This window comes from Etheostoma cragini, chromosome 10 (genome assembly GCF_013103735.1).
Source record: "Etheostoma cragini isolate CJK2018 chromosome 10, CSU_Ecrag_1.0, whole genome shotgun sequence".
In the NCBI taxonomy this organism is placed as follows: Eukaryota; Metazoa; Chordata; class Actinopteri; order Perciformes; family Percidae; genus Etheostoma; species Etheostoma cragini.
The window spans coordinates 22,275,063-22,293,248 of NC_048416.1; the positions used below are offsets into that span (position 1 = coordinate 22,275,063).

Genomic DNA, 18,186 nt, shown 5'->3' on the forward strand with positions numbered 1-18,186 from the left:
AGAGAGAGAGAGAGAGAGAGAGAGAGAGAGAGAGAGAGAGAAATATTGTGATGCTCTATGTTCATACTTGGGTGCTTTGTGCCAATATGCTGCCATGGGCTACAGTGATATGAATGCATGTGTGGAGGCATAAGTGTATGAGTTTGGTGCACATTCAGTTTGTTAAATACCTATCTCCTCCTGTCCCATGGTCATTTCCTCCTCCACTTTGTAGTTTTCTAATTGTGATAATGACTAAATGTTGAGCAAATGGCCGCTTACGTGCCTGTGTGTATGAGCGTCTGTCTTGTTTGATGTGTGTAGCTATTGAGTCCACAGGGAAGTGTAGCCGTGGGCTGACTCACTCCACAGTTGGCTGATTGAACCAACATCTAAATGTGCGCTAAATATCTTCTCACAAATTCAATTAACTTTACCCTTCCCCCGGCTACCTCTGGACAACTTAACAGTCATTTTACTCAACTATAAATAGACTGGACACGGGGACCTTGGTTGTGTGTTTGTGTGCACTCTTTTGCTTCCATTTTTTTAAGAACAACTTTGAGATTTACACCTTCAGAGTGTGGAGATTTAACCGTCCCCAAGAGCCTGTGTCGCCCCAGTTTGGTAGTTTGTTTGTCTGACTGCCAGCAGGATATGTTAGGGCAGTTGGGCCTTGAGTCAAAGAAAAATAAATTTTACGTTGGTGATGATCCAGGTCTTTGCTTCCCATCCTCAAACGATAGTGTTTGAGTATGATACAAAAATAATACATTTCAAATTCTAGATTGTAGGTCAAAAAACATATTGGACTTATGTTATTATATGTTTATATACCAATTTGGATTATCACAGAGTTAAGGTTAGACATTTGTAAGGTCCTCATAAGTGCAGAACTACTGGAGAGCGATATCAGCCATTGTAATTTATGTTTGCGCAGCTGAATTTGTGTGTGTGTGTGTGTGTGTGTGTGTGTGTGTGTGTGTGTGTATGGGAGTGCAAGATGCAATAATGAATAGTTTCCTTACTTGAGCAAACCTGGCTAACTACTTTCCAAAGTAATTTTCACTAAATGGTTGCAGCACAGCTACAGGAAATTACAAAAGTCTAATGAATTCAAAGAAACCCAGGACGAAGATAAAGGCAGAACAAGATAGAAAGAGAGAAAGAGTGGAGATTGAATATAGTTTAAAGTGTGAAGCTATAAACAAACAAATATGTAATAGACAGCAGAGCCAGACCACACTTTGTCTATGGCTCAAACTTGGCGGCCAAAACAGCGGCCTACGTCGCTATAGGCAGCCATCGTCGTGGCAACAGCAACATAACTGTAGAAACCACAAGCTGATGTCATATATGGCTGTTATTTGCCAGTAGTTACTGATCATTCTGTCCTCACAATACCCCGCTGAGGATGTGCATGTGTGCGTGTATCTGCTGCCTTAAGACATTGGATGATGGAAGTTTTTGCAATTAGTATCTGGACAGATTGTTAAAGTTTGACACAAGATGGGAAACAGGAATGAACATGCTATCACTTCAGTTGAGTCCAGTACAAACTAAAAGAACTGATGTACCTGAGGATGTGACAATATTTCTTTGTGAGAACAGTTGTAAGTCAACCTGAGTAAAACCCTCATGTAAAAATGCAGTTGCAACAACATAAATAGTTGACTTTTTCTCATTACCCAAACCTGCATGGCAGCAGGAATTTCTCTTCATTCTAATTGTGTTTTCTTTGCTCCCATTACAAACCTTATTGTCTCAAAAAGTATGTATTAAAAACGTGTTCTTTGTTTCAGATTGTGACCTTTCTGGTTTCCTGACACTCCAGTGTAACTGCAAATGCTGGCTTTACATAATGGAACATGGTAGACCAATCCTATACTTTCTCAAGTGTTGTTCACTCCAGAATTTCTTTAAGCAACGTTTTATGTATAAGCAGTGTTATCTCTAATTATGTTAATGGAACAAAAAAAAACAGTCGAGTCTCACCATCGCATGTGAAGTCTGGGGCGGCCACATCTTGGATGGGGATCTCCTTCAGGAAGGCTGGCTTCTGACAGCGAGGGTTTCCACTGACCACCCTGGTCTTCTTCAGCCACTGACCCAGCCAGGCCAAATGACAATCACACACATACGGGTTGGACAGGAGGTTACTATGAAAATCAAGGTGGACAGAGAGAGAAAGAAAGAAATCATTGAAACAGGGTCATTGCAAAACAAACAAAATGGACACCAATATTGGAAACATATTGTTGCACAATTGTAGTTACAGTACATACATGTTTCCACAATATAATGAATTCATCATGGCAACATGATACACACTTGCAATCAATGTTTTCCCTGAATTTTGCCCTCATAAATAAAATATTGATGTATAATTTCTGAGCAGATGTAGACCTCTAATAAGGCAAAAGAGAGTTTATCAGCTAATTCTTTCAGAGCCTTTTCCAATATTAATAATAAAAAATATCAATTTGTATGGTATACTGTACATTACACTGCAAACCCCATAGGTAAAACAGTTTTTCAATCAGCCAAACATTTTAATAAATTAAGATTAAGATAAAGAGAGGATGGGAGAGACAGGGAACAAAAGGAAGCCAAAAAGAAAAGGTTATCAGTTATTTGTTTTCATTTTGTAAAGTACAAGTGAGATGGAGAATGGTAAGTAAAAGGTGGCAGAGTGAGAACGTTTGATAGGGAGAAAGAAGAAGAGAAAAGGTTATCTGTACATTCATTCAGTTTTGATCATCCCTCATTGCATTTTGTTTCTTTTGTAACACTGCTCATGTAATATTTATGCTGAACCATATTTAAACTGAATGGGGGCCGAGGAGGCCTCAGCAGCACATACTAGACAGGCGGTGCACTTAAGTGCATTCACTCACCGTTGTTTAAGATTAACTACAGTTCAGTGATTACTTTTTTGTTTCTTTTTTTTGGGGATTTAGGGGTACTGTTACATTAGGTGGTACAATAATGAGGACTTTAGCAAGAATCTAAAATTCTGTTCCTTAATTGTCCTTTCTTTGAAAAGAAAAAATAATTGGAAACTAAGGGAATTAAATTTTAGCAGCATAACGACACACACCTATCTCTTTAATCGTGTATCCAAATCGTGTCAAGACGTGCAAGTGGCATATTGCTTCTCACTATGTCTGCTAAACCAATAAAACTGAATGTTGCTGTTTGAGCTACAATGTTAACATGTGCTGCTATAGATATGGGCGAGTTATTTCCTCATTTCCTTGTAATGAATTGACATTGCTGCCTGGCAACCAGACCTATGCTAAATCCCTTCCTTCCTTACCAATGTGTTAATCTTTTAATTAAACAGACAAACTCTATTGGAAAACAATGCATTACAAACCAAAACTGATATAGGGAATAGTAGGAGTTAGAGAGAAGAGGAGAATAACAGAGGAAATATAAGGACATTAATAGAGGAAGTGTTAAGAACAGAAGGTCTAGAAATAAAAAAATCGATCTTTCACGCCAAACGGCAGGTGGGTGTTACATACAAAATAAAGTTACTACAGAAATTACTATACATAAAAAACTGATGCTGAAAAAAACCAAAACAGTGAGGACATAAAAGGACTGGGATGATGGTAATAGAATATCATACAATTATTTCAGTGATAATCACCAACAGCCCCACTGTGCAAACCTGAGTTTATGCAACAATGCATCCATCCATCCATGCTCCCTCTCCCCTGTTCTCATTTCACCTCTCTTGTCTCCCACCTTTCCAGCAAAAAGACTCAAATAGAAACGTAAATGGAAGATGACAGCTACACAGCAGGACAGGGAGCAAAACACAAAAAGGCAGAACAAGGGAAGCAAGTATGAAGGAAAAGAAAGTGAGAGCAGACAGAGAAGAGACTTTGTATGTCTGTGTCAGACACACACACACTTTTAACTTTAAAGAATATGCAAACAATTCATGCCTTTGTTACAGCAGGTGTGTTGATCTATGGGACGATAGAACAAGCTCACATATGCTCTTGCGTGTTTGTGCGGGTGTGGGTGTGCAGATGCTGAGCTATATTTAGCTTTGAAAACAAATGTCCTGGGATCCAGACCAAACTAGTCGATAATGATGGAGAGCATCTATAAGGACAACAGTGCCCAGTGATCATGTTGCTCACTGGGCACTGTTGTCCTTACAGATGCTACAGATGGTAGATTACTCCCACAACAGAGCTAGACTCTCAGTCAGAGAAAGAAAGAAAGAAAGAAAGAAAGAAAGAAAGAAAGAGAGAGAGATAAAGACAAAGAGAAAAGCAGAGACAAATGAGGGTTGAAATACTGCCAGATTGAAAGATAGCAAAAATAATGGAATGGAAATGGAAAAACAACTACAACAAAAAATGGGTAATACGCACTACAAAGACAAGGAAAAGTTGTCAGATGGAACTCACATGGTGGACAGGGAGTGCAGGGTGGAGAAGGCTCCTGGGGCAATGCTGGAGATCCTGTTGTCGTACAGCGACAGCAGACGCACTGAGCTCAGACCCGTAAAAGTACTGTTGTCAATGCAGCTGATCTGGTTGCTCCGCATCGTTCTGGAAATACACATTCCATATATATTCAATAAATGAAGAGATAAAAAGTTTGCCCATTTTGTTTTACCTTGAACCTAGGATGTTTTTTGACAGGCAATCTTTTGCAGTTTTTCCACTGCATGGAATCTACTCAACTCGCCTCGACTCAACTTTTGGGGTTTTCCATTACGAAAAAAGTCCCTGGTACCTGCTAACAGGTGCTTTTTGTAGTACTACCTCAATCGAGGTTCCAAGTGAGTTGGGGCAATACCAAAAGGTGATGTGAAAAACTGCGGACTGCTGATTGGTCGGAGAGAATCGTCACTAATCACTGCGTCATTATTGCTAGCGACAGACTTTGTTTGTCCTGATAATATACACAGATTTACAAACTTTGGGTGAATAACAAGAGACAAAGAGAATAAAATAACAGGAAAATGGTATGGAAAAAACTAAAAGAGAAAGCAGTGGTAAATTCAAACCAGCCCCCACAGGACAACCGTGACAGAGTCTGGAATATGACATTAGCTTTTGACATGCATTCATGTGGGACCAGGCTAACTGAGTTAGTTAGCATTAGCAATCTCTGGGACAGGCTAACCTAGTTAGCAAGGCTATTACTGGAGCAGGGAGCCTCTTAACATAATACAGAGACAGCAATGATGCCATTAGAGAGTCATTAGTCTGCATATATATATACATGATAGCATTAGGTAGTCATTACTGAGCATACACAGACAACATTAGCTCATGATTTTGTACACTATCCTGTAACCCTTAATTGGACTCTAGCCTATTTATGTTGGGTGCCCAAAATAGAGGAACAACAATATGCTGTCATTAGCTATGATGAGAGGGTGAGTAAGTAAACAATCCTGGTCCTCTCTTTTAGTCTGGGGAAGAAAAAGTTACTGAAGTCCACCATAAGGCAGATGATAACACAAGTCATAGTCAGCATGGCTTAAGGCGTCACAACCATTTTGTTAAAAAAATAGCATTTGGAAAGTAAACAGGACAGCTAGTAGAGTTTAGGGGATTTCATAGCTCCTGTTTTTGCAATTATACATTGTGTACGAGAAGAACTTGTTTTTTTCTTAATATACTTTAAAAGTAAAAATGTTTACACATTTTAAATTCATTGTGGGGTCACATGTAGCCTGCATAATTGCTTAACGTTATTTCACTTGACACACATACACACAAATGTAAAGACTTACAGAGTTTTCAGGCCAATGAGGCCTTTAAACATGCGTCCCTGCAGTCCAGTTAGCTTGTTCCCCGTCAGCAGCAACTCTAAAACTCCACCCGCTCCATCAAACGCACCATCACGGATGTCCCTCAGCTTGTTGTTACTCAAGTTGCTGCAGAAAGGACAATTATTTTTAGTTATATTTAGTTTGTACTGCTTGTGTTTGTTTTAACTACAGTACATGCAGGATCATCTATGATGTCTTTCAGACAGACAAAATAACCATGCATGCCAACACATACGAAGAAAGTGGTGTTACACACATCATAATCAATCACGTCCCTTCAACTAATAAATGTCATTCTCTTCATCATCCTAATGTCCTCTTATTGTACAATAGCTATTCAAATAACCATCATTATAACTCTATACAACCCACACACACACACACACACACACACACACACACACACACACACACACACACACACACAAAATAAAATGAGAAAAGTGGTGATTGCTATATCTCTTCCTTGCACACATAATGAGAAACATGAAAATGAAAAGAGAGCATTTGGCCACAGAGACAATAACTTGAGAGGATAGCTATCACAACTACTGTAGTTTTCATCCATAGCTAGTTTTGTGTTTCTGCTTATCAGATTCATGGAAGAGGAGAGGAGAGGAGAGGAGAGGAGAGTGGATGGACGAAGAAAGTAGTCTCAAAAAAAATGTGAGAAGAGGAGCAGATGAAGAAGAGAGGGAGGAATTTAGAGAAGGAAAATGGAAATGAGTGCTACCCAATCTTTATCGTCAGTGACACTGCTAGATGGTTAGCAATTTCCTCTTCAATAAATCAACTTCTGGTCTCTGCTCTGTCTTTCTCTATCTCACTCTGACAACCACATACACACAGACACACACAAACGCGCACACACACGCACACAGACCTAGAGGAGGTTGTAGATAAGGAGTGACAGTAAATCTGAACCAAAGGCCCATCTTCTATTTCTATTTAATATTTGCTTCCTCCAAACCTCCTTCCCGCCCTAGAGTAAGGTACTCTCCATCTCTGTCTGTCCCTCCCACTCTCTTACCTGTCTTTAGCTAGTAGCCACTCCTCTTCCTCCTTCCCTTGCTCATGTCTCTCTCATTTTCCCTTCTTCCCTTTTTTGCCATCCTTCCCTTCTTCCTTCTATCACCTTTTCTCCTTTCTTTCCTATCTTTCATAAATTCTTTCTTCCTGCCTCCGTTATCTCTGTCCATCCAACGCTTTCCATCTTTTCACATCAATCTGTTCTTATTTCAGTCATCTGTAGTTACAATGCTATTCCTTCCTTCCTTCCTCTATCAGCAATACATAGCAGAGAAGAATTACTGAAAAAAAGCAATAATGCATTCAATGCAATCAATGAGTAAATAACAAATAACAACTATAAATAAGAAGCAAACAAAAAATGTTTTTAAAAGTATACGTACATCTTCTTCAAGTTAGGTAGCTTCTTAAACGTCCCTGTAGCCTCCAGGATGACAATCTCATTGTCATTTAACCGCCTGAAGAGAGAAAGATAGAGGGAGTGAGTTATTTCATTAAACAAACTGTGTTGAAGTCAATACACAAATGAACACATGAAAATGCTCACAAAAACAAGATGGAGAGAGAGAGAGCCTGCAAGTGAGTGGAGGCATTGACGTATGATGCTCCACAAAACCAGAGGAGGGAGGGAAGAATAATTAAACATATCAGAGAAGAAAAGAGAAAAAAAGAAAAGGGAAGGGAAGCACAATGCATCTTTTCTATGTGGTCATCAATACCCACACTGCCCTAAGCCAAGAGAAAACAGTTTGAGAGATAGGAAGCTCGACATCTGCTTTATTGAGGTAATTTGTACTAAAAAGCTGCTGCTAAAAGGATGTCTTTTGTTTATGTGTGTGTCTCTGAGTGTGTGTGTGTGTGTGTGTGTGTGTGTATGTGTGTGTGAGAGAGAGAGAAATAGGCAGAGGAAGAGAAATCCAGGAAAAAAGTGAAAGTTCAGCTGGAGGGGACACTTTCTAATTAGTTACCGGGGAGGTAAAAGATGGATGCACCTTGATAAAGCCAAACTGAAATAACATATAGCAAAGTCAGAACTAGTCGACAGTGGAAAATAACATTGCATAACTTGCATGTGAGAGGGTAAAAATGACAATCTCTTTGAATTGCGATGCAATCCCTCAAAATGTACAATTGTATTGCAAATAATTCTCAGATTCATATTGAACACGTTCAAGGGCGTGTGTGATCTCAAGGAGTTTTAAGGCTAGTCAAAGAAAGACAGAAAGATAGAGAGAAGAGAGAAATATACAAGCAGCTCAGCCACAACCTCTCCTGATCTCCCCTGAGAAGGCAGATTACACAGGGCACAACTGGTGGCGTGTGTGTATATGTAAATGGACTGTTCTTATATAGCGCTTTTCTAGTCGAAACGACTACTCAAAGCGCTTTTAAATAGTAAAAGGACCATTCACCATTCAGACGCATTCACTTGCTATGGCTGAGGCTGCCGTACAAGGTGCCACAAACACTCACACACATTTATACTCCGATGGTGCAGCATCGGGGGCAACTCAGGGTTCAGTGTATTGCCCAAGGACACTTCCACATGGGACTGCAGGGCCAGGGATCAAACAACCTTCTGATTGGCAGGCAACCGCTCTACCCCTGAGGCACAGCCGCCCCCAATGAGTGTGTGTGTGTGTATGTGTGTGTGTGTGTGTGTGTGTGTGTGTGTGTGTGTATGCGTGGGTGTGTGTGTGTGTGTTTGAGGCCTTCAAAAGCTTACTGGTTGGTTGGGTTCTTAAGGAAAAGAGACAAGGAAAGAGATAGGTGCTGTCAAAAATAGAAACTTTGAATCGCCCTCTAACAGACCAATAAGGACAAAGTTTATATTTTTAACATTAAGCACCCTTGGAACAGAGAGAGTGTGAGTGTGAGAGTGACAAGGAGGGAGGATACCAGGGTTCACAGAGATAAACAGAACCGGAGAGAGAGAGAAAGGAATTGGGGGCTAATGGTCTGTGGGATAGTTGCATATTAGTTATTTAAAGTGGCAGCCATGGTTGAATTCCCCATTCTAAGCAACCCTCCTGCATCTGATGCAGTGGTTCCTTATTCTGCAGATTTTCTCCATTAGTACCAAAGTGATAGCCATGGTATAAGCTCTCCATCCTCTACAAACATTTTAAATATGTGAAGTGATTCAGCATTATTGGGTAAAACTTTGCCTCTGGCTGGATTCCTATTTCCTGTGTGGAAATATTATTTTATTGAATATTCAATCAAGTGCCAGGTGCTGATATCGGCAACACACTTTTCCTGTGCTGCAGTTTTGAATCAGACAATCTAGTTTTGGTCTCAGTTGGAGTGTATTTTATGACAAATAATGAACAGTTTTTATGGCTTTGATCCTTTCTCTTTTGAATTACACCATGGAAATTTGATGCTACGCTTCCGTAGCTGAAATGAATGCTGATTTATTGTTGCATATTATCATGATTTCTTAGCATGATACTTCACCACCCTCACACATGCTTACATTATTATTTTATTATAATTACATTATTATTATTTTGCCAAACAGATTCTGAACACATAGAGAGGGGTTAACCTTATACGCATTCAGATTACTGTATTCCTGTTGCGTGTTATCTGTTACTCCCTTTTCATTTTTCAGCAGTAAAATAAATGATCCATGGGACTGTTCAGTATTCTAGTGTGAGACCCTTTGCCAGACATGATGATGGCTCCTTTGGGACTTTGACGGAGATGGAAAAGACTGTTGAGAGGCATTTTGGTCTAGAAGCTAAAAATGAAAGGTGACATTCATGATACTGCTCTGAAAGAGGCGGAGAGATGGAGAAATGCAGACATGTGGGTGTGCTTTGCATATGTGCATGTATGCAAGCTTGTGCCTGTGTGTGTGTGTGTGTGTGTGTGTGTGAGTGAGTGAGTGAGTGAGTGACTGTGTGTGAGTGAGTGAGTGAGTGACTGTGTGTGTTTGTGTTTGAGTGAGTGAGTGAGTGAGTGAGTGAGTGAGTGAGTGAGTGAGTGAGTGAGTGTGTGTGTGTGTGTGTGTGTGTGTGAGTGAGTGAGTGAGTGAGTGAGTGAGTGTGTGTGTGTGTGTGTGTGTGCGTGTGTGTGTCTGTGCCTAACAAAGTGAATAACTTCTTGACAGGTCTGTGGCATGTTAAAGGATGTGTGGTGGTTTACAGTTTCAGGTTAGAGCAGTCGAACACATGGCTTTCAATCTGATGTTTCATCATCTGTTCATATACTACATGCAATGTGTATGTATAAAGGAAACACCGGCTGACTTACAGGTCTGTGGTGTGTTCGGGGATGTGTGGAGGTACACGGGTCAGTTTGAGATTGGAGCAGTCGACCACTGTGCCTTCACAGCGACATTTCTCTGGACAAACCAGATCCTGGAAACACTCCCCACTCAGACGACTACGATAGTCCTCCTGACCTGCAGAGGAAAGAGCAAGGGAAAGACCAAAAGGGAGAGAAAGGGACATGGGAGAAACAGAAAAACAGGGAGGGGGGACAGACAAAAGGATTGACAACCGGTTCAAAGGCAAGGGAAGAAAAATAGCCAGGTAAATGAAGTCAACAGAGGAAGCAGAAGATAGAATGAAAAAATAAAACAAGATGGAGGGCAAGGAGAAAGACAGAACCAGAGAGACAGAAAGTTCTCAATGTTAGACTCTGTAGGTATTTATTACAAATCTTGTCCCACAAGACCAGACTTAAAGATGTCCCTATGTAAACCTTATAATGAAGGACAAAATATTATCCCAATAACCATACAAGCAATGGTAAAATGTGGATTTATAGAATCCTTTTGATGATAAATGTTTAACCCTGGATGTTTTTATTTAACAAGTTGAGCCAAAGACCACTTCTGTTATTTAAATATAATGTGAGCAGATATTATTTATGATCACCAGTGCCTGTGGACCAGAGTTGGTTTACATTATGCAGCACTTGTATTTGTGCACCACAAACACGCTTTATAGTTTTCATGGTTATCATTACCTCTCTTTTTTTTTCAACCTCACTTGTCTATCTGTTCTTGGTCAATTTTACCTTTTCTGTTTTTCGCTACTCTACTATATCAGACGGCTTTTTATATTGGCACAGACTACTTGTTCTTTCATTCTCTGTCTCCACTCTCTCCTGGCACACACCCTTTATGGCTCATATGCTTTCTGCTTGTCCTTAAAGAACTAAGACCACCTTTTGAGGGGTCATGTGCAATGAACAACCTTGATCTGAAGTCAGTAAAAGATCACTGCTCTTCAAATTATGTCTATCTGTTGGAAGAATTGGCTGATTAGCTCATTTAAGTGGCAGAATATATGATATCTCTGGGTGGTCACAAACCTTGTTGGTTGGCAAGTTGACTGAGAGAGCAAAAGAGCGAGAAAGAAAAGAAAGGGAAGGCAGAGGAAAGAAGGACAGGATATGGAAACCTGTATAAAAGAATAAGTTTAATTTTTTTCTTAAAAGTCAGTTGGGGCAGTAAAGGATGAAGCGGTCTTTACAGAGGTGGTGGGATCACTCATACTAGGCACTGAAGCTCTGCCCATAGACAGTGGAGGCAGGTGTACAGGTGTGGCCAGACCAGATTTTGCCATATGAAAAGCAGGTGGGACATAGTGTGGGTATGGTTATAAACATACAGTTGTGCTCATACAGTTTGCATACCCTTGAAGAATTGGTAATATATATATATATATATATATATATATATATATATATATATATATATATATATATATATATATATATATATACACACCATGTGTAAAGAAAACATGAGTGAGCAGGCAAAACACAAGTATTTTATCTGTTATAGGATTCACATTGAACTGTAGGTCCTAACAGAATGGCACAATCATAAAACTAAACATGGCAACAAAGAAAAACATGAATCGACCACTGTTCAAAAGCCTTCATAGCCTTAGTTGTTAATACTGTGTATAGCCACCTTTAGAATCAATGACAGCGTGCAGTCTTTTGTAATAGCTGTCTATGAGGCCCCAAATTCTTGCAGGTGGTATAGCTGCCCAAAATGCCTCCAGTTCATGCAAATTCTTTGGTTGCCTTGCATGAACCACACGTTTGAGATCCCCCCCAGAGTGGCTTGATGACATTAAGGTCAGGAGACAGTGATGGCCACTCCAGAACCTTCACCTTTTTCTGCTGTAACCACTGGAGGGTCAACTTGGCCTTGAGCTTGGGCTCATTGTTGTGCTGGAAAGTCCAAGAGCGTCCCATGCGCAGCGTCCGTGCAGAAGAATGTAAATTGTCTGCCAGTATTTTCTGATAACATGCAGCATTCATCTTGCCATCAATCTTCACAAGATTCTCTTCAACTTTAGAGCTTAAAACACCCCCAAAACTTTAGTGAGCCACCACCATGCTTCACGGTGGGAATGGTATTCTGTTTACTACAGGCCTTGGTGACCCCTCTCCAAACATTTCGCTTATGGTTGTGACCATAAAGCTCTATTTTGGTGTCATCACTCCAAATTATAGTGTGCCAGAAGCTGTGAGGCGCATCAAGGTGTTTTCGGTCATATTTTAACCGGGCTTTTTTGTAGCATTGAAGCAGTAAAGGCTTCTTTCTAGCAACTCAACCATGCAGACCGATTTTGTTCAAGTACCTTCGTATTGTGCTCCCTGCAACAACCACACCATCTTTTTCCAGAGCAGCCTGTATTTCCCCTGACGTTACCTTCTTTGCATCCCAAACAAGTCTTCTTCCAGTTTTGGCTGAAATCTTTCTCGGCCTACCTGACCTTGGCCTGGTTTTGAGAGATCCAAGAATTTTTCCACTTCTTACTAAGTGATTGAACAGTACTGACTGTTGTTTGTAAGGCTTTAGATATCTTTTTATATCCTTTTCAATCTTTATAAAGTTCTAATACCTTGTAACGTAGGTCTTTTGACAGTTCTTTTCTGCTCCCCATGGCTCCATATCTAACCTGCTTAGTGCATCCACGTGAGAGCTCACAAAGTGATGGACTATTAATACACAGACACTAATTGCAATTTATAAAAGCAACAGGTGTGGGGAATAACCTTTAATTTTCACCTGTGTGTGTCACTTTGTGTGCCCGTAACAAGGCCAAACATTCAAGGGTATGCAAACTTTGATCAGGCCATTTAGGTTATTTCTGTTATAAATATTGTTTAAAAAGCAGCCAAACAACTGTGTAAAAAGATATTTCTTCATATGATCACTATGCTTGAGTCAAAGACAGTGATTTTGCATGATGAGTCATATTTTCAAAATTTATGCCAAGGTATGCAAACATTTGAGCACAACTGTAAACTTCAGGAACTATGGCGAGGGGGGTAACAACAGCAGTCCACAAGAGTCTCCACTTTTCAACTTCTTATCAAAGACTTAATTGCCAGTGGCCTCTGTCATTGTCCTGCACTCGCTAGAGCCAAGCGGTGTCCCTCTCTCTTGCAGCAGGTATTATTTTGCCATGCATTAATACAAACATGAATTAATAATAATAATTATTAACACAAAATTACGTGAGTGAGAGTTCAGTGGCTAGACATTGGAAAGCCTTGGAAATTCACATGTCAAAGTTTAATCTGATTAAAGCAGAAGCAAGAATGTCTAGCCCTGTTTTGCATTAAAATTAACGGGAAGCAAAATCTGGTGTCAATGCACTTTAACAAGCATTTCTCTTAATCTTAATGTGGTAAAGGAAAAAGTACGAGAGTGTGTAGGAGAAAATTTAGCTAAAATGTGTGCTGTCAGTTCATTCATGGTGGATATGGGTGTTTATTTATATTTTAGTTAGATTACTGTTACCTATTGATGCCTACTTATTTAAACTACAGTTAGAATCCCATGTATAAGGAGCTCTACACATGCAATGCAAAATGCAATCAAACAAGTTAAAATCTTTAGCCCTTCATTTATTCTCCAAGGCGTGTGTTTGGCTGGGAGAGGCAGGTGGGTGTGTGCTCGGCGGTCCCTGGCGCTTGACGGAACCATGTGATGCCACAGTAGGCGGGGCCACATGGTTAGATCAAGCACAAGAGACAGCTGCACGAACCAATCAGAATGCAGGTCCACACAGGAGGAAGTTGGGGCAACAGAGAGCTGCACCAATCAGTCAGGGGGGCAGGGTCCATACAGCATAGGAGAGGCAACAGACAACTGCAGATCCACACAGGAAGGGGATGGGACCAGAGAACTTCCCACCAATAGCGAAAATGTCCACAGGTCCAGAGAAGAAGAGGAGATGCAAGGAGAGGCATGGGACTGCAGAGAGCAAGGGCTGAAGCAAAGAGGACAGCCATAACCAGCTTCAGGAGCATTTGAGATCTAGCGATCTTGATCAGCTCCATGGGCAGAGCACTACCATTAAGGGCTTGCTTTCCAATGAGACCTTCTATGATAAAAATATATTGCATGTGCTTGTGATTGTGCACATTGGCACAATTGTAGAGAACAGGACGGGTGGAAATGTCATGTTACTAAATGGCCGGTCTTACTTTTTTTTTTTTTTTTTTTTTTTACAGTTCACTGATCTTGCTAAGATGACTGTGATGATTTTCCAAATATTTGGTGTGATTTTTGTTTCTTGTGCTGTTGCATGTTTGCTTGGGTTTAGTTGTGTCTGTGTGAACTCTGCTCCTACCTGTGCATCTGAACTTCTTGCCTTTAACTTGGCTGATGCGCTTGTTGGCCAATCTTCTGGGGTGACTGCAACGCGCTCCACTGGTCTCAATAGGGTTGTCAAACAGGTAGTCTGCCAACCACTTCAGGTGACAGTCACACATAAAGGGATTCTGGGCCAGATGACTGAGAGGGACAGAGAAAGATGAGTTTTGATTTAGTTGCCTCAGTTGTCATGAGTTTTAGTAATACTTTGCAACATTTTGCAACTCTTCTAATAGCTGAAGGATTCAAACAAAACTTGTTTAAAAAAAAACACCACATACAGATACTTTAAATCAATCAAAAGGAAAACTTTTAAAGAAAAAAGCAATCTAACAAGCAATCTCACATCATCCCTGTGATCAACATCACAGGGATGTGTGTAGTCCTAAGTATGTTGTCCTCTTTCCTCTGTCTGGCTGGATAATCAGCTTTAAAGACCAATGTATAACTAAATGGATCCAAACTAGGGCTGCAATGAACAATTATTTCAATTTTATCTTTTAATAGGCTTGATTAATTGTTTTGTCTATGAAATGTTTAAAAAACAGTGACAAAAATGAAAAATAAGGCTTGTTAAATTAACTTGTTTTGTCTTTTCTATATTACAACAAAAAACTAGCTAAGCCCTGAAATGTGGCCTTTTTGTAATGGAAAAACTATAGAAACAATAAACCAATTATCAAAATAGTTGCAGATTAATTTAAATTGTTGCAGCTGGGTTTATGAAAAACTCCTAAAAACCTGACAATACTTACAGAGTCTTGATGGAGCGCAGAGGGGCGAACAGTCCTTTGCTGATTGTTTGCAGTTTGTTGTCGTACAGCGACAGCAGGTTGAGGTTCTGCAGGTCTTGGAAGGTGTTGACTCTCAAACAGTTAATTTTGTTGGCATTCAGCAGCCTGGAACATAAAAAACAGTCATTTGTTATTCATCTGTATTTTTTTTACTTATTTAGTTCATGTATCATCTCTGTGCACAAGTCAAACGAAACATGAACGCATAATTTGTTTTTTCCAGATGCATCTTTACTGCAAAACCACTACTTTTCTCCTCTTTTTCTTCTCCCTTTTTCTTCCCCAGTTCCTCCTTATAGCCTTTTTTCGACCCTCTCCACACAGTCATGATTATATTTTGTTCTGGCTGTACATACATCTCAAAATCACGGTTTTATATATTCTCACTTTTTCTTCTGGAGCAGGACGGGGATATGTACTGTGGGGTGCGAGTGTAATATCTTGTTTTGATGGGAGAGAGAAGGTGAGGGGGAAAAGGAAAAATAGAGGAAGAGAGGAGATAGAAGAAAGGGGATGTCTCAGTTGAGACAGTGAAGGGAAAGGTGAAAATGTAATTTTGAGTGACACAGATATAGAATTAAGTGAAAGGCTGGCAGGCAAAATGGAGGAGAATGAGAAAGGAAAATGAGTAATGTGATAGAGGGATTAAGTAAATGACAGGAAAGGTTGCACCTCCACCCTTTCCTCCATCTCTCTCTTCCATATCTGCACTTCATGAGCTAATTTAGCCAATTTGACACCTTTTTGCCTATATGTACTTCTACCTTATTCTCGATCTGATTACTCTTTTATCAAACAAACACTCTTTTCTGTCATTCTTTGTCCCTCTCTCACTCTTCACTCTTTCTCCTCTCTTTTTTTATCTGACTGGCGACTAACTCGGTGCTTGCTCGGTATGGCAGCTCAGCCTAATCATCTTAAGTCATCCTAACGAATGGCTATACTGGCGCAACCCGTGTACCCACACACACACACACACACACACACACAAATACTTATAGGCAGATACACGCACACACATGCTGCTCTGCGACATATCCACGCCTCATTAGGCAGCTCACAGGGGGAAACTAATTTCTTGAAACTGCACCAGTAAAACAAAGCAGTGCAGACAATATAAACAGCAGACTGGTTGCTATACAAAGCAATAAAGAATAAACACATCTTTGTCACAGAAGCTTGACACACTGCTTTATTCACCAGACTCCCCCAAATATTAGACTATGGGAGAATACTAGCATCTTGAAATTCCTGAAAAACTGACTGACTTTTTCGAGCTTTTAATCTGTCAGTGGCAAAATATCAAAACAAGTATCCTCCCAACGCTGGCTGAGCAAGCACCAACACCCGCAGGCGGTGTCTATGTGGGGTTGACCTATAATGTGGCCAGACATGAGATATAAATGCTTTTCCAATCAGGAGATACTGAATGTTAGTATCACCTTATATACCAATATATACCTTACTTTCATCTCTCTCACTAGCTTTTTTTCAGTTTCTTTTCTAAACGTATCTTCATTTATGTGTGTTATGTTATGTTTCTCCATATCTGTCTTCTTCCTCATGTCTCCCACTCTCTTGCTCTCTCTCTCTCTCTCTATTTCTCTCTCTGACTATGCACCATGCATCCCAATGATCCACCTGAGCCTGTAAAAGGTGTTTGTGGGTTAGATTCACTCATCGTCATTCTCTTTGCTTCGCTTCACTTTACGATGGAAAAGCCCAGAACATTAGCTGTTTCTGCAGTGGACTGCGGCATTTGCAAGGACCATATGCCACATACAGTAACAATGTAGCCGCTATAGGAGTCTAAATCTGTACAGCGTGCCCAACCACGGCTGCATTTGGAACCCATGCCCATGACGATTTCTAACATTTAGACACTAAATGTTAGAAAGACCTTTACAGTTTGTATTACAGTGCATCAATTTGGTTCATGGTGATCATTTCATAAAAACTTTTCTGTTCACACACACACAAACAATGCAGGACAGATGGAGGGTTAATGCATGAAAAGGGGATTCTACTGTAGGTGCTAAGGGTTATAGTGATGATGTCCAAGATTTGCTCTTCCTCATAAAATTACCACCACATTGTATATTGAAGCACATAAAATTGGCCTTCGCTGTGATCATGGTACAAGGGTTATGTACTGTGGATATGACTCTCTGATGTCATGTCACCAAATCATCTTAATCTGGGAACATTAATTACAACATTAAATACAAATACAGCCACACTTTATTACCATTATGATGCCAAAGTTGGAGCCCACATAATGGCAATATTAAGGATAAAAATAATTCTAAGCATACTTTAAATTATGCTACAGAGCAGTCATATTCTGTGCTGATTAATCACATGCAATAACAGCATATGAGCGTGTAGGCTGTTCTTTATTTTAAATTTTGCATGTTTATTGGTTGCCACTTCATTCATTTTCTAAAGGAAACTGTACCCGACTAACACAAATGCCCGACAATACAGTGTTACCTGGGTAGTACCATAGTTATGTGTATACTATTCTTTTGTTTACTGAATTGTTTACTGAATGTAATGCATGTGATTGTTTTGTGGAGGACCACACACATTCACACAGGTACATACATAACAACAGACCACACAGACAGTACTTACAGTAGCTGCAGGGAAACCAGTCCATCAAACAATCCCTTGGGCAGCTCTGTGATCTTGTTTCCGTACAACACCCTGCACAGGAGAGTCAAAACAACATCATTTAGGTTACAGAGTCTACAAGGCTGCCCTTACATGTTGAAGCTTATGTGATCTAAAGTAAATACTTTGTTGTTTTGTAGACATTATTTCTGCTCTAATCTGTCACTGGAGAGGGGCACTGTTCTGCATCCTACAGTATGATATATATATATATATATATATATATATATATATATATATATATATATATATAT

The 18,186-nt window shown here is 40.0% G+C and overlaps 1 protein-coding gene across 1 annotated transcript in view; it reads right to left on the bottom strand.

Annotated features, from left to right (window-relative positions):
* Positions 1–18,186, bottom strand: part of slit3 (slit homolog 3 (Drosophila)) — a 231,777-nt gene that overhangs the window by 37,435 nt on the left and 176,156 nt on the right. Inside the window, exons 11-18 of the mRNA XM_034883388.1 lie at positions 17,894–17,965; positions 15,218–15,361; positions 14,440–14,603; positions 10,082–10,232; positions 7,204–7,278; positions 5,753–5,896; positions 4,413–4,556; positions 1,975–2,138 (exon numbers count right to left, since the gene is read on the bottom strand). Coding sequence (XP_034739279.1) covers positions 1,975–2,138; positions 4,413–4,556; positions 5,753–5,896; positions 7,204–7,278; positions 10,082–10,232; positions 14,440–14,603; positions 15,218–15,361; positions 17,894–17,965 — 1,058 coding nt within the window. The remainder of the gene's footprint in view (positions 1–1,974; positions 2,139–4,412; positions 4,557–5,752; positions 5,897–7,203; positions 7,279–10,081; positions 10,233–14,439; positions 14,604–15,217; positions 15,362–17,893; positions 17,966–18,186) is intronic.